The sequence below is a fragment of the Chiloscyllium plagiosum genome, chromosome 24 (genome assembly GCF_004010195.1).
Source record: "Chiloscyllium plagiosum isolate BGI_BamShark_2017 chromosome 24, ASM401019v2, whole genome shotgun sequence".
Taxonomy (NCBI): Eukaryota; Metazoa; Chordata; class Chondrichthyes; order Orectolobiformes; family Hemiscylliidae; genus Chiloscyllium; species Chiloscyllium plagiosum.
In genome coordinates, this window is record NC_057733.1 from 4596924 (window position 1) to 4614199 (window position 17276).

The 17276-nt window shown below is 42.0% G+C and overlaps 1 protein-coding gene across 6 annotated transcripts in view; it reads left to right on the top strand.

The window, feature by feature from the left end:
• The window catches only part of phf6 (PHD finger protein 6), a 69569-nt gene that overhangs the window by 18218 nt on the left and 34075 nt on the right, over positions 1 to 17276 (top strand). For 4 of the 6 annotated variants that reach the window (XM_043714339.1, XM_043714344.1, XM_043714343.1 and 1 more), the window contains 2 exons: positions 14355 to 14511; positions 15112 to 15213. In XM_043714339.1, the coding sequence (XP_043570274.1) occupies positions 14371 to 14511; positions 15112 to 15213 (243 nt within the window). In that variant the 5' untranslated portion in view covers positions 14355 to 14370. Of the gene's footprint in view, positions 1 to 7481; positions 7555 to 14354; positions 14512 to 15111; positions 15214 to 17276 lie in introns of all 6 variants that reach the window. The other 2 variants (XM_043714340.1, XM_043714342.1) reach the window with 1 other exon arrangement.

Consider the following 17276-nt stretch of genomic DNA (forward strand, 5'->3'; position numbering starts at 1 on the left):
AGGGAAAAAAAAACCTACCCGGCTGCCCCTCTGGTCTTCGTCACTTCCCCCTGCTGCTCCCGCTCTTTCTGTAAAGAGAGAAAAAAACACCGCTGCCCGCTACCGGTAAGTAATTTTAAAACAAACTGTCTTACCTTAGCTGCTACTCGCAGTCAGTCTTCTGGTAGTATTCCTGTAGACAATGACGACATAAAGATCAAAGCCAAAGGGAGCAGATTGCAGAGCCTAGCTTCCCAGAGAATGCTAGGATAAATCCCATCTGGCCCTAGGGACTTATCTATTTTCCCACTTTCCAAAATTGCTAACGCCGCCTCCTTGTGAGCCTCAATCCCGTCGAGCTTGATAGCCTCTATCTCAATATCTCGACAACATTGTCTTTTTCCAGTTGTATACTGACGAAAAATATTCACTTACTCTTAACTCTTTGGACTCCACGCACAACTTCCCACTACTGTCCTTGACTGGCCCTAATCTTACTCTCATCAATCTTTTATTCCTGACATACCTAGGGAAAGCTTTAGGGTATTCCTTGATCCTACCTGCCAAAGACTTCTCATATCCCCTCTGGTTCTTCTTAGCTCTCTGTTTTAGGTCCTTCCTGACTAACTTGTGTCTCTGAAGCACCCTAGCTGAGCCTTCACACCTCATCTTAACATAATCCTCCTTCTTCCTCTTGACAAGAGATTCAACTTCTTCAGAAAACCACCATTCCCTCACTCGACCACTTCCTGCCTGCCTGACAGGTACTTATGAAGGACATGCAGTAGCTGTTCCTTGAATAAGCTCAACATTTCAATTGTGCCCATCCCCTACAATTTCCTTCCCCATCCTCCATCTTGCTTAATCACATCATAATTGCCTCTCCTCCAGCTATAACTCCTGCCCTGTAGTATATATCTATCCCTTTTCATCACTAAAGTAAACATAACCAAATTGTGGTCACTATCACCAACGTGCTCACCTACCTCCACATCTAACACCTGGCCAGGTTCGTTATCCAGTAGCAAATCCAATGTGGTTTCACCTCTTGTTTGCCTTTCTCCATACTTTGTCAGGAAATCCTCCTGCACACATTGGACAAAAACTGACCTATTTAAAGTATTCTAACTATAGCTTTTCCAGTCAATATTTGGAAAGTTAAAGTTCCCCATAACAACCACCCTGTTACTTTCACTCCTACCAGAATCATTTTTGCAATCCTTTCCTCTACATCTCTGAAGCTTTTCGAAGGCCTATAGAGAACTCCCAACAGGGTGACCTCTCCTTTGCTGTTTCTAACCTCAACCCTTACTACCTCAGTGGATGAGCCCTCATCAGACATTCTTTCTGCCACCGTAATGATGTCCTTAACTAACGATGCCACACCTCCCCCTCTTTTACCACCTTCCCTGATCTTAATGGAATTCAACAAACGAACAAGAGGTTGATTAAGATGAGCAAAAGTCAGACAGCAAACTTGCAATGAACATAAAAATTGACCATAAAAATCTCCTATAAATATGTGAAGATATAAAGATTAGTAAAGACAACTGTCGGTCCCTTATAACCAGAAGTCGGGTAATTTAGATAAGTTGAGAATGGGCAAACGCATGGTGGATGCAAGTGGTCTTTCATTGAAGCATAAGCATTCAATTTTGCAGATTTTGTTTTAACAATACAGTGGTCTATTACACAAAAAATGAAAATGGAATAGAATAAACCAAGCTATTTACGTATAATGTATTTAAAGATTTTGATACATTGTGCAAACATAACCCATTAATCCCAAAACCACTCCATTACAGTGTTCTCTCCAGAGAATTATCTCCTTTATCACTCCTATTGGGCTTATTTTAACTGTTAAAAATCACACAACACCAGGTTATAGTCCAACAGGTTTAATTGGTAGCACTAGCTTTCGGAGTGCTACTCCACCAGGTGATTGTGAAGTACACAATTGTAAGACACAGAATTTATAGCAAAAGTTGACAGTGCGATGTAACTGAAATTATACATTGAAAAATACCTTGATTGTCTATTAAGTCTCGCGTGTTAGAATGACCATGATAGTTTCACTTCTTTCATATGTAAATCACAAAACTCTTTTTAAAAGTTACATTCTCAGGTTAACTGTAACTATTGGTGTCAGGCCACACCTTCAACATCTTGTCTGGCTTGGTATTTTTCAATGTATAATTTCAGTTTCATCACACTGTAAAGTTTTGCTATAAATTCTGTGCTTTACAATTGTGTCCTCCACAACCACCTGATGAAGAAGCAGCGCTCCGAAAGCTAGTGCTTCCAATTAAACCTGTAGGACTATAACCTGGTGTGATTTTTATTTTAACTGTGGCTTCGATATATTGTTTTGAGAATCTGACTGCCTCTTTCTGGAGCCTTCATACAGTTAAGCTTAAACTTTCTCAGCTTCATATAACTTTTCAAGGCTTTAACCAAATACTTCTAGTCTGGGACTTGTACTAAACTTCTCTTGAGCACATCTAGCTTCAATCAAGATCCATGCACAATTGCCAAAATTGAAGCTTTTAAAAAAAAACTTTTTCTAAGGCATGGTTGTTTGCCTCCAATCAAAGAAAAAATTCATTCTGAACAAATAGGTAAGCAGATTATGAATAGATGTAGAGGCAATAGGGTAGTGGTGATGGGAGATTTTAGTTTTTCCCAACATTGACTGGGATACACTTAGGTTCAGAGGTCTGGATGGAGTAGAATTTGTACGTGCAATTCTGGTCGTCTTCCTATCGGAAAGATATAGGGTTCAGAGAAGATTTACAAGGATGTTGCCAGGGTTGGAGGATTTGAGCTATGGGGAGAAACTGAACAGGCTGGGGCTGTTTTCCCTGGAGCGTCGGAGGCTGAAGGGTGACCTTATAGAGGTTTACAAAATTGAGGGGCATGGATAGGATAAATAGGCAAAGTCTTTTCCCTGGGGTGGTGAAGTCCAAAGCAAGAGGGCATAGGTTGAGGGTGAGAGGGGAAAGATATAAAAGAGACCTGAGGGGCAACTTTTTCACGCAGAGGGTGGTATGTGTATGGAATGAGCTGCCAGAGGAAGTGGTGGAGGCTGGTACAATTGCAACATTTAAGAGGCATCTGGATGTGTATATGAATAGGAAGGGTTTGGAGGGATATGGGCCTGGTGCTGGCATGTGGGACTAGATTGGGTTGGGATATCTGGTCGGCATGGATGTTTGGACTGAAAGGTCTGTTTCCATGCTGTACATCTCTATGACAGTTTTCTAGAGCAGTATGTCAATAGTCCGAGGGAAGAGGCCATATTGGACCTGGTACTGAGGAGTGAGCCAGGACAAGTGGTAGAAGTTGCGGTGGGGGATTTCTTTGGGAACAGTGACCACAATTCTGTAAGTTTTATAATACTCGTAGGTAAAGAAGAGAGTGGTCCTCAGGGAAGAGTGCTAAACTGGGCTAAGGCCAATTATATCAAAAATTAGGCAGAAGTTGGCAAATGTGGATTGGACACCGCTATTTGAAGGGAAGTCCACATTTGAGATGTGGGAGGCTTTCAAAGATGGGTTAACGGCAGTGTAGAATAGACAATAGGTGCAGGAGTAGGCCATTCTGCCCTTCGAGCCTGCAAAACCATTCAATATGATCATGGCTGATCATCCTTAATTAGTATCCTGTTCCTGCCTTAACTCCATAATCCTTGATTTCACTATCCTTGAGAGCTCTATCCAACTCTTTCTTAAATGAATCCAGAGACTGGGCCTCCACTGCCCTCTGGGGCAGAGCATTCCACACAGCCACCACTCTCTGGGTGAAGAAATTTCTCCTTATCTCTGTCCTAAATGTCTACCCGTATTTTTAAGCTGTGTCCTCTGGTTCAGCACTCACCCATCAGCGGAAACATGTTTCCTGCCTCCAGAGTGTCCAATCCTTTCATAATCTCATGTCTCAATCAGATCCCCTCTCAGTCTTCTAAACTCAAGGGTATACAAGCCCAGAGGCTCCAGTCTTTCAGTGTAAGGTAGTCCCGCCATTCCAGGAATTGACCTCGTGTACCTACACTGCATTCCCTCAATAGCCAGGATGTCTTTCCTCAAATTTGGAGACCAGAACTGCACACAGTACTCCAGGTGTGGTCTCACCAGGGCCCTGTACAGCTGCAGAAGAACCTCTTTGCTTCTAAACTCAATCCCTCTTGTTAGGAAGGCTAGCATGCTATTAGCCTCCTTCACTACCTGCTGTACCTGCATGCTTACCTTCATTGACTGGTGTACAAGAACACCCAGATCTCTTTGTACTGCCCTTTACCTAAATTGATTCCATTTAGGTAGTAATCTGCCTTCCTGTTCTTGCCACCAAAGTGGATAACCATACATTTATTCACATTAAACTGCATCTGCCTCGTTGAAGGCAAAGGATAGGAAGGGCAAGATTCGTGAACCGTGGATGACAGGAGAAATTGTATGACTAGTCAAGAGGAAAAGGGAAGCGTACATAAGGTCTAGGCAGATAAGAACAGAGGGCCCTGGAGGAATATCGGAAGAGTGGGACAAGTCTTAAACGAGGAATCAAGCGGGCTAAAAGGGGTCATGAAATAGCTTTAGCAAGCAGAACTAAGGAAAATCCCAAAGCATTTTATTCTTGTATCAGAAGCAAGCGGGTAACTAAAGAAAGGATTGGTCCACTAAAAGATAATGAAGGAAGGCTGTGTACCAAACCTGAGAGAATGGGTGAGATTCTGAATGATTACTTTGCATCAGTGTTCACTGAGGAGAGGAACATAATGAGTCTTGAGATTAGAGATAGAAGTTTGATTAGTCTGGATCATGTTGGCATAAGTAGGAAAGATGTGTTGGGTATGCTAGAGGTTATTAAGGTGGACAAATCCTCAGGATCAGATGGGATCGATCCCAGGTTGCTGAGAGAGAGAGAGCAAATAGCTGGGGCCCTGACAGATATCTTTGTGGCATCCTTAAATACAGGTGAGGTGCTAGGAGACTGGAGGTTTGCTCACGTTTCCCCTGTACAAGAAGGGTAGTAGGGATATTGCGGGTAACTACAGACCAGTGAGCCTGATGTCGGTGGTGGGAAAGTTGCTGGAGAGTATACTGAGAGATGAGCTCATTCCTTTCCAAATATAAATAGATCCTATCGGTGATGGGCAACATGGTTTTGTGTGGGAGAGATCGTGCCTTACCAACTTGATAGAGTTCTTCGAGGAAGTGACCAAGTTGTTAGATGAAGGAAGGGCGGTTGATCTCATATACATGGATTTTAGTAAGGCGTTTGAGGTTCCCTATTGTACACTAATAGAGAAGGTGAAGTCACATGGTGTGCAGGGTGTTCTAGCTCGGTGGATAAAGAACTGGTTGAGCAACAGGAGACAGTAGTAGTTGAAGGGAGTTTCTCGAAATGGAGAAAGATGACCAGTGGTGTTCCACCGGGGTCAGTATTGGGGCCACTGTTGTTTGTAATATACATAAATGATCTAGAAGAGGGCAGTGTTGGTATGATCAGCAAATTTGCAGATGACACAAAGATTGGTGGAGTGGCAGAAAGCATAAGGGACTGTCAGAGAATACAGGAGGATATAGATAGACTGGAGAGTTGGGTGGAAAAGTGGCAGATGGTTTTCAATCCAGACAAATGTGAGGTGATGCATTTAGGCAAGACTAATTCTAGAGTGAATTATACAATGAATGGAAGAGCCTTGAGAAAAGTTGATGGGCAGAGAGATCTGAGACTTCAGGTCCATTGTACCCTGAAGATTGCTGCACAGGTGGATAAAGTGGTCAAAAGGCATACAGTATGCTTGCCTTCATTGGATGGGGTATTGAGTATAAGAGTTGGCAAGTCAAGTTAAAATTGTACAAGACATTGATTCAGCTTCCTTTAGAATACTGTGTACAGTTCTCGGCGCCACATTACCAAAAGGATGTGAACGTTTTGGAGAGGGTGCAGAGAAGGTTTAAAAGGATGTTGCCTGCTATGGAAGTGCTAGGTATGAAGAGGGGTTGAGTAGGTTAGGCTTATTTTCACTAGAAAAAGGGAGATTGAGGGGGGACCTAATTGAGGTTTACAAAATAATGAAGGGTATAGACAGGGTGGATAGAGACAAGCTTTTGTTCTAGGGTGAAGGATTCAATAATGGGAGGTCATGCTTTCAAGGTGAGAGTTGGAAAGTTTATGGGGGATGCACGCGGCAAGTACTTCACACAGAGGGTGGTGGGCATTTGGAATGCGTTTGCCAGCAGAGGTGGTAGAGGCAGGCACGGTTCATTTAAGATGCGTCTGGACAGATGCATGAGTAGGTGGGGAGCAGAGGGGCGGCAAGTACTTCACACAGAGGGTGGTGGGCATTTGGAATGCGTTTGCCAGCAGAGGTGGTAGAGGCAGGCACGGTGGGTTCATTTAAGATGCGTCTGGACAGATGCATGAGTAGGTGGGGAGCAGAGGGATACAAATGCTTAGGAATTGACCGACCGGTTTAGACAGTACATTTGTATCGGCTCAGGCTTGGATGGCCGAAGGGCCTGTTCCTGGGTTGTAAATTTTCTTTATTCTTTGTTCTTGTTCTTTCTAAATTGGAGCTAAATGCACAACTGTCTGCCTTGTTTGCTAGTCAAATTCTCCCATTGCAAACAAATCAGCATGGCAACAGAAATACTTACAAGTTAATCACTAGGCTCCTCGGATACACAACATCTCTATACCAATAATTTAAATTCAAAAATCTAAACTCAAATACAATGTATATAATACACACCTTGCATCACACAACAAAGGAAATATGCAGTGAGAGTTGTGATTTGGAATGCATCACCTGGGAAGATAGTGGAAGTGGATTCAGCAAGAGCATTCAAAAGGGAATTGGCTAAATAGTTTCAGAAAATTTCACAATTATATAATGAAGAGAGGAAAGTCAGTTTAGTAGGGTTGCCCTGCTAAAGAACATGGGCAGAAAGGAAACCCCTGTTTGTATCATTCTCCAGTTTTACGGAATGCTGTGGAAAGTGATTACTGATAGTGGTGTGGGCACTTTAGAGTTTAGTTGTTTGTTTCTGTCTACTGCTGCATGTGGGCAATAACCATGTTTATGTTGTATCATGATAAAATATCTCAGATGTCCTTTCTGAAAAAAGTTATATTTTTAAAGCATGCAGGCAGATTATGTCAACCTATATGTAATTCTAATTAAATATTGCATTATGTTTCACAAGTATTTGAAAATAATACATTTTACTGTGCATATTCGTTTTTTCATTGTAGGTACATCTTTCAGACTGAAATAAGTAAACTCTGTACTTAAATATTAAATGAAATTGGTGTCTCATTTAATAGTCAACCATTTGAGTGACACTCGTGATTTCTAAGCATTTCTGTGCTTGTACAGCAGTAGAATATTTCAGCACAAGAATAAGACTTTAAGGTTGTGCTGAAGGTTTGTTGCCATCTGCCACCCACACACATTCCACTGTTTCAATCTCTATGTATGTAAACTTCTGCTTTTATAGCACATTTTGATACTTCTGTTTCAACAAGAGATGTGATGAGCAATTCTACGAAAAAGACTTTGAATTTTAAATGGTAAATATTGCACATAGCTAAATTTGTTTATATAAGTTATTGTTCAAAATAAACCATACATTTATTTTGTGAAGTGTTTTAAGCTGTTTGATATTAGGCAGTACATAAATGTAAAATCCTATTTGATGTAATTGTTTCCTATCAGATGCAGGCATACCCATCAATGCGATCCTGTTAATTTGGGCTAGCATTGAGACTGCAGCAATGTGTGTTGGCCTGAATGCCAAATATTAGAAAATTGAATACGTCAGGAAAATTCTTGCATTTATATCATGCTTTTCTCAACGGCAGATTATATCAAAGTGCTTTGTAGGCAATTATGTACTTGAAGTGTAATACCTTTTGTCATGTAGGATGTGTGGCAGCCATTTTGAACCCAGTCATGGATTTGTACCGTAGAGAAAATGTCCCTTCAGCCCATCAAGTGTACACCATTCAAAACAAACAGCTAACTATTCGAATCCCATTTTCCAGCACTCGGCCCATAAAAATGTTTATCACATCGAAAAACATTAGCAATGTGGTTAGGGTGAGCAAATAGGAAAGTGGAGTTGATGCCCTAGTCAGATCAGCCATGATCTTAGAGAATGACAGAGCAGGCCTCAGTAACTGTTACTCCTAAATCCTGTATTTCCATGATTTAGAGAGTCTGTTTTGCAATGTTTAGTTGAGGATGAAGATTGGTGAAGACACAAGGTAGTCTGTCTTCCTTTGGAATAGTGTCTTGGAGTCATATATCACATTACATCAGATTATAGTCCAACAGGTTTATTTGAAATCAGGACAAAGGAGCAATGCTCAAAAAGCTTGTGATTTCAAATAAACCTGTTATAACTTTCGCCTAGTTGACAAAGTAAGAACTGCAGATGCTGGAAATCAGTTAATAGTGGGGTGTTGGAAAAGCACAGCAGGTCAGGCAGCATCTGAGGAACAGGAGAATAGACATTTCGGGCCTTGCCTGAAATATTTATTCTCCTGCTCCTCGGATGCTGCCTGACCTGCTGTGCTTTTCCAACACCCCACTCGTAACTTTGCCAACCCCAGTTCAACACCAACAATGCCATATCAGAGAATCATACAGCATGGAAACAGACTCTTCAATCTAACCAGTCCATACTGAATGTAATCCTAAATTAAACTAGTCGCGCCTGCCTGTGCTTGGCCCATATCCTTCCAAACATTTCTTTTCATAAGTATATGAGTTAGCTCGCTGAAGCTTGAAGATTTGTTTTCAGATGTTTCGTTGCCATATTAGGTAAAATCTGTAGAGTCTCTGGTGAAGCGTTGATGGATATATCATGCCTCTCTATTAGTAGGTCTTGGTGGTGGTGTAGTGTATTGGTAATGTTGCTGAACTAGTAATCAAGAACCCCAGGCTAGGAATGTGGGCTCAAATCCCAGCATGGTAAAATTTGGTTTCAGATTTTGAAACGAAATCTGGAATTTTTAAAAAAGCTAGCCTAATGGAGACCATGCAACATAACATAGGAACTAGGGGAAGGAGTAGGATGTTCAGGTCCTCGAGCTTGCTCCGCCATTTAATATAGTCATGGCTGATTTCCTTGCAATGTCAACTCCACTTTCCTGTCTGCTCTCCATAACGCTTTTATCTTAGCCTGCTGAACACACTTTCCTCATTCCTGATGAAGGGCTTATGTCCGAAACGTCGATTCTCCTGTTCCTTGGATGCTGCCTGACCTGCTGTGCTTTACCAGCAACACATTTTCAGCTCTGATCTCCAGCATCTGCAGACCTCACTTTCTCCTCCATAACCCTTCAACCCCAATATGAAATATATCTATGTCCTCAAATTTATTCAGTGTTTCAACATTCTTTACACTCTGGGGTATTGAATTCTGAAGATTCATGACTCTTGGAGATGCAATTTCTCCTCATCTCTTTTAACTCTGCTATCCCTTTTCCTAAAACTGACCTCAAAAAGGAAAACATCCATTCTATGTTTACTTTATCACTGCACTTTAGCATCTGATATACGTTCATTAGATCTCTCTCATTTTTTCCAACTCTAGAAGGTATGGGCCGAAGCTGTTCAATGTCTTCATAATACATCCTCTTGGGATCAGTGTAGTGAACCTCTGCTGCTGCTGAGCAGTCTCCAATGCAACAACGTCTTTCCTTGAGTGAGAGCACCAAAATATCCCAGGTGCAGTCTCATCAATGCCTTAGACAGTTGCAGCAGCACTTCTCTACTTTTATGCTCTCTTCCTTTAACAATAAATGCCAAAATACCAGTGTACCTTCATCCTAGTTTTCTGTGACTCATGCAGAAAGACGACAAGGTCCCTGCGCCGAAGCCATCTGAGGTAGATTGTTGATTGATGTTAAAAGCCTGCTCGGTTTAATAACAATAATCATGGAATCCCTCCAGTATGGAAACAGACCCTTCAGCCCAACAAGTCCACATCGACCCTCCGAAGAATAACCCACCCAGATCCATTCTCCTACTACCTTATATTTACCCCTGACCAATCCACCCTAACCTGCACAGTTCACTAATGTCTCTTAGGGGAGGAAATTTGCTGCCTTTTCCTGGTCTGGTCTGGTCTATATGTGTCTGTAGATGCACACCTCGCAACTGTTGCTTTGACCACACACCATCCTGATTAGGAAATATATCGCCTTTCCTTCAGTGTTGTTGTGTCAAAAACCTGGAATTCCCTCCCGAATGATATTGTGGGTCTACATACAGCAAGTGAATTCAAGTAATTAATTCTCAAGCATCTTAAGGGCAGCTAAGGATGTGCAATAAATGCTAGTCCAGCCAGCAACACCCATTAGTAATTCAGAAAAAGTAAAGAAACATAAGTTGGGCCTAGAGAACCTTATACCAGAAAATGTAGAACATTTATAAATGTTACAATGTTAATGCTCATCTTCATTCAGTTTAGGAAAGAAGAGCAAAATGTTTTCTTTGGAACCAACAAAACTTGAGCTATTTCAAGTTAGTAAGTCATGTTCTTTAGTTCAGATTTTAGTTCTTGATACTCTTTAAAAAGTACCCCTTGCCTACTCTTCATATTTTCGCCCTACCATGTTTGCAATTACTGAATGCTCCCCTGTATCTCTAACAACCTTTCCAACTGATTTGAGATATTCATCGCCTAATAAGCAGCATTTGATATGGGATTCTCAAGTCTGTTTACAAAGGATGCCATCTTCCCCTGTAAATGTTGAATTTCTAATTATAGCGACTTAATACTCCTTCCCCCTTTCTCAGGCGAGCTCTTCCTTCAGCATGCCATGGCCTTCTCATGGTCTTTATCTTTGTCTTTGCTTGTCCTGAAGTACACTAAGCCTTTTTTTTTCTGAACTGGGTTACTCAGCTATGTGGTATTAGTCATAGAGATGTACAGCATGGACACAGATCCTTTGGTCCAACCAGTCCATGCCGACCGAATATCCCAACCCAATCTAGTCCCACTTGCCAGCACTTGGCCCATATCCCTCCAAACCCTTCATATTCATATACCCATCCAAATGCCTTTTTAAATGTTGCAATTGTACCAGCCTCCACTTCCTCTGACTGCTCATTCCACATGTGTACCATGCTCTGCTTGAAAAGTTTGCCCCTTAGGGCACTTTTATATCGTTTCTCCTCTCACTCTCTAAACCTATGCCCTCTAGTTCTGGACTCCCCGACCCCAGGGCAAAGATTTTGTGTATTTACCCTATCCATGCCCCTCATAATTTTGTAAACCTCGATAAGGTCACCCCTCAGCCTCCAACGCTCCAGGGAAAACAGCCCCAGCCTGTTCAGCCTCTCCCTCCAATCCTCCAACCCAGATGTGTTCTGCATATTTATCTCTGACGTTTGGATCAAACTGTCCAGGCACTAATTGTCATCCTCATGTCAGCGTGTCTCCACCTTTCACCTCAGCTGTAAACCAGAGAGATTTGATATTACACTGTAACGTTTGGACAGTCTCACTTTCCACAACTCCCATGTGCCACAGTCCAGACAAACAACCTGTTCTGCCATATCTTCATGGAACTAGGACTTGTTCTTGCATGATGATTTGCTAGTGCTGTTCAGGGGGGTTTAACCCAAATTGCCAAGGAAATGGTACCCTGAAGATGGCTAGCTTAATTTGAAAGGAAATAAAGCTGCTAACAGGACGTAGCAAAGGAGCAAGTGAAGTTATAAGGAAGGGAAGTATCAACTAAGCAAGAATACTGAATATTATGAAACATACCAACTTAAGGGCAATCTACCTGTTTGCAACTAGATAGATGATTTAAAGACACAAAAAGATGGATTTACCGAGTTTGTTATTAAAGTAACATGGTTGCAGAAAGACCCAAGACTGAGAATTGAAATGTGAAGACTTTTAAGAAGTACAGCAACAAAATAAAGGCAGGGAGGTGGTAGAAACAGATGCAGTCAAAACGTTTAGGAGGCATTTAGACACATGAATAGGCAAATGAGACTAGTTTAGAATGGTATCCTGTTTGACACAGGCATGGTGGGCAGAAGGGCCAGTTTCTGTGCTATACTGTTCTATGTTCTGTGAGGTGGTATGCTGAATAATAAAGGATGGGATTTGTACTGGAGAAGGACGAGTTCTCAGTTGGAAGATCAATATATGGAATCTTTTTGTGTGGAGCTAAGAAACAGCAAAGCTAGCAGACATTGGTAGGAGTTGTTTATAGGCCACTGAACAATGCTGGTAGTGTTGGGCATGGCGTTAATTAGGAGAAGAGAGAAGCATGTAGCATGGGTAACAGTTATGGGTGACTTCAAACTGCATATAGTCTGGGTAAATTTAATGCGCTCTAATGTTGAAGATGGGTTTTTTTGAGTGTGTTAGGGATGGTTCCTTAATATGCTGCTCTAGAAAGTCAGATAGTGATGGGCTATTTTAGATCTAATATTATTAAACCCACTAGGGCTAATTAATCTTGCAAAAGAATTTTTGGGAATGTGTGACTATAGTATAGTATACTGTTACTCTGAGAAAGTGAGCAATCCCACATGTCTGACAGCAGATATAAGATGTGACTTTGAAGGGGCATTCCATTTACTGTGCGGACTGATTCTGTTCTTAAGCACTAATCTCACAGGGCATGGTGTGACTTAACAGTTTCCCTCATTAAGCTAGCTTAGCGGTATATCTAGACTCGATATTTGTAGCATTGATTGCAGGTGCGTACACAAATATTTTCATTTTCTGTAATTTTAACATCTGAACGGATATCTAATTTAAATATTTGTGGTTTCTTACGAACAAGATCCTAGTGACAAAGCATAATGACTACTATAATGGACTAGGTACATCAAAAATATAACAAATTTTTAAAAGGTAACTGGCAATTTCCAAATAGATCTTTGCTTGGCATTTAGATATCTAAAAGGATGGGAATATTTTTGTACTCATTTATGGAATGTGAGCACTTATTGTCCGAGCCCTTGTTGCCCTGAAGATTTGTTGTGTTGAACAGTCCATTTGGTGTAGGTTAATCCACAATGATGTTACAAAGAATGTTAAGCTATAGAAGAAGATCATTCAGCCTGTCAAGCCTGCCATGCCGTTCTATAGGCACATTTACCCAGAGCCTCAACTTTTTTTTTTGTCAGCTCCTTACAGTCTGCAACTCTTCTACATTTCAGAAATCTTCAGTGATCTAGAGAACTTCAGACATTCATAATCATCTTAGAAGAAATTCCTTGTCTCAGTTCCCCCTTATTCTGTAAATATATCCCCTTGTTCAAGTCTCCCCTCCTCGTGAAAACATCTTGGAACATCTACCCTGCTAGCAGCAAATTTTAATGTAACATGTTGTGCTCCCCCTAAATGAAAGTTCCAGGGTTTTGACCAAGCAGCAGAAGAATATCAATATATTTCCAAATTAGGGTGATGAGGTGCTTGGTGAGGAACTTGTAGGTGATTGCAACCCTGTGAATCTGCTGACCTTGTCTGTCAAGATGGTTGTGGTAATGAGTTTAAAATTAGAATTGGAATTCCTACAGTGTGGAAACAGGCTCTTCAGCCCAACAAGTCCACACTGCCCCTCTGAAGAATATCCCACCCAGACACATTACCCTACATTTCCCCTGACTTATGCGTCTAACTTTTCCATCCCTGGACACTGGACAATTTAGCATGGCCAATTCACCTAACTTGCACATCTTTGGACCATAGGAGGAAATTGTAGCACCCGGAGGAAAGCCACACAGACAGGGCGAATGTGCAAACTTCACACAGACAGTCGCCCAAGGCTGGAATTGAACCCGGGTCCCTGGTGCTCTGAGGTAGCAGTGCTAGCCACTGTGCCACTCCCAAAGGTTTAGAAGTTGCAGTGTATGGAACCTTGATGAATTTCTGCAGTTCATCTTGTAGATGGTGTGCACTGCTGTTAATTGACATTGGTGAAGGGAGTGCATGTTTGTGGTACCAACCAAGATGGTGTCAATTTTCTTGTTTTATTGGATCTGCCTTGTAGATGGTGAACAGGCTTTGGTGAGTGAGGAGGTGAGATACTTGTCACAGCATTCCTAGCTTCTGACCTTTGTTTGTAACTACAGTATTTATATGGCTATTCCAGTTCAACTTCTGGTCAATGGTAGCCCCCAGGGTGTTGATGGAATGAGCCTAATTATTAGTGATTGTAAGCGTGAAGTCTTTTTCTCTTGTTAGTTTTTGAGCTTTTTTCTAAATTGGTAACACCAAGGTGCTTTCAAGGTGCTGCATATGGTGTTTAAACTATAAATATGTCGACTAATCTTGCTTAGCCGTTCCAATTATTCACAGTATTTGTTTTATGCTATTTAAAAATTCCAGTTGGAGGCCAGCTTGAATGATGGCGACTGATTCTAAGGGGAAGAGAAGGGGTTCGAGACAACCAAAATGTGCTTTCTGTAAACTGAATAAAGAGGAGCATTGTGGCCAGTTGTTAGTAGCCCAAAGCCAGAAGATGGCAGCACATCACAAATGTATGGTAAGTGAAGAGGCAGCAATCACTTGGAGTCCGAAGCTAATAGTCAGGTTGACAATGATATTTCTATCTTCAGATTCCTCTGCTGTCTTCACTTGAAGTTAGTAAATCCTATATGTAAGTTGGTGCTGGTGAATCAGTGCTACTGTGCTCAGTGAGCATTAATGAATGAATCTGGATAGGCAGATGCTGATGGTGTTTGGTCAGGATTTCATCTTGTTCTTTAACGAATTCACTAGGAATCGGTTGTATCAATCCCTGATGGTGTTATCTTACCCCGCTGCGCATTGCATTTGCCCATTCATCGGGTAGAGAACAAAATGTGGCTGTGCCCATGGACTCATCAATAACCATCCCTTTGTAATGAGTGATTTCTAGGTGTTACTTAGATTGGAAAATTTTGTTTTCCCACTCTCCGGGACCTCTGTTGTCCAAATGCTAAATAAACTTGTAATTCTCCTCTTCTCTTCCTCCGACCCCCCCATGTAAAATTTGAAAGTTGCATAGTGTGTACCCATGTACAATCTGTTGATCTCATAAAGGATTTGTGAAATTTGTCCTGCAAGAAGCTGATATACTATTTTGTTTTCTTCCTATTTCTAGTTATTTTCATCTGCTCTAGTGACCTCTCATTCTGAGAATGAGACTCTTGGTGGCTTCTTGCTTGAAGATATCAAGAAAGAAATAAAAAGGGGAAACAAGCTGGTATGTAGCATTCATAATTGCTCTTTGACATTTAGTGGCGCGAGGGTGATGGTTGAGGGTTGTTTTGTAGCTGGAGCCTGTGTCCAGTGATGTGCTGTAGGGTTTGGTGCTGTGACCTTTGCTGTTGCGTGCCTTAATGATCTAAGACATGAAAGTAGGAGGTTTTATCAGTGTTTGCAGATGACACAAAAATAGCGAGCAAGAAAGCCTTGGATTTCAGGATGATACAGACTGGTTGATCAGGTGAGCAGAACAGTAGCCAAAGGAATTTAAAGGTGATAAATGAGGTGGTTCATTTTGGGAGGATTAGAAATCTCCTAGAAAGGATCCTAGAAAGCACAGAGGATCAGAGGGACTTTGTGCATATCCACAGATCTTCATAGGGAACAGGACAGTTTGTGATGTGTAAAGAAGGCATAAGGGATACTTTCCTTTATTAATGCTTGATGAAGCATTGAAACAAGAGCAAGAAAGTTATGGTGGAGCTGTATATGATGTTAGTTAGGTCATAGCTAAGCCACAGGAGTCATGATGTGGAGATGTTGGTATTGGACTGGGGTGGACAAAGTTGGAAGTCACATGGCGACAGGTAATTGTCCAATGGATTTATTTGAAATCACAAGCTTTCGGAGTGCTGTTCCTTCACCTGACAAATGTTGTGGGCATCATCCAAGAACAAGGGGTTCGGGGCTAGGAATTAAATATTCAACAATGTTTCCTATCGAAAGGACAGGCAAATGGACAGTCAGGGCAGGGTTGCTTCTTAGTAAGAACTTAAATCAATACCAGGAGGCAATATAGGGTTGGAACGTATAGAATCTTTGAGTAGCTTTGAAGAATCATAAAGGTAAAAAAGACCCTGATGTGTGTTATGTGCAGGTCTCCGTCTCCTAGCAGTAGTCAGGATGTGGGGCTGAAAATAAATCAGGAGATGGAAAAGTCATGCAAAAAGGAACTATTACAATAAACATGCGAGACATCAGTATGCAAATGGATGGCAAATCAGGTTAGTAGCAGATCTAAAGAAAAGGAATTTGTGGAAATTCCAAAATTTTTATTTTGGAGCAGCTTGTGGTAGACCTACTAGAGAATACTGCTCTAAACTCTTCCCCCCCCCCCCTCCCCTCCACCCATGCAATAAAGACAGAGAACCGCCAGTCCTCACCTACCACCATACCAGTCTCCGCATCCAACATATCATCCTAAACACTTTTGTCAGTTCCAAGAATATGCTCCCCTCCCCACCCCTCTATGCCTTCCGCAAGGACTGTTCCCTTTGCCAATCCTTGGTTCGCGCTACTCTCCCCAACAATCCTCCCACACCCTGGTACCTTCCTCTACACCTGGAAAATACGCAAAACCTGCCAGCATGCCACCTCCCTCACCTCCATCCAGGGCCCCAACCAGTCCTTCCAGGTGAGACGGAGGTTCACCTACCTCTCCTCCAACCTAGTTTACTGTGTCGGGTGCTCCCATTATGGTCTTCTCTACATTGGGGAGACCAAATATTAACTCGGAGTGTTTCACTGAGCATCTCAGCTGGGCTCACAGGGGCGACCTGACCTCCCAATCAATGCCCACACCATCCTCAACCTCCTCCATTGCCACAGTGAATCAGCCCGCAAATTGGAGGAACAACACCTCATCTTCTGCCTCAGCAGCCTACAGTCCGGAGTACTCAACATTGAGTTCTCAGATTTCAAATAACCTCCCTTCCTATCCCTGACACCCTTTCCAGCCCCTCCCCCTCCCCTTCCATTCCTCTGACCAATCCTTCCAGCTACCAACTGGATTCATTCCTCCCAATGAGCAGCCAGTCGTACCTTCCACCTGTGTTCATCGATCCTTACTTCATCACCCCACACAAAACTCTTCCCCCAAGCCACCACCCCCACCTTAAAAGCCTTTAAAAACCAGTAGAGGATAACTTAAAAAAAAAAGTAAGGGGGGGGGGGAGATGAAATTGAGGCGAGGCTAAGCTAGCTAGTCATATAAACTATGGCAAAAGTATTTTTAACTTTCTAAAAAGGTAAGGGGGGGCAAAAGTGGGCATTGTTCTGCTG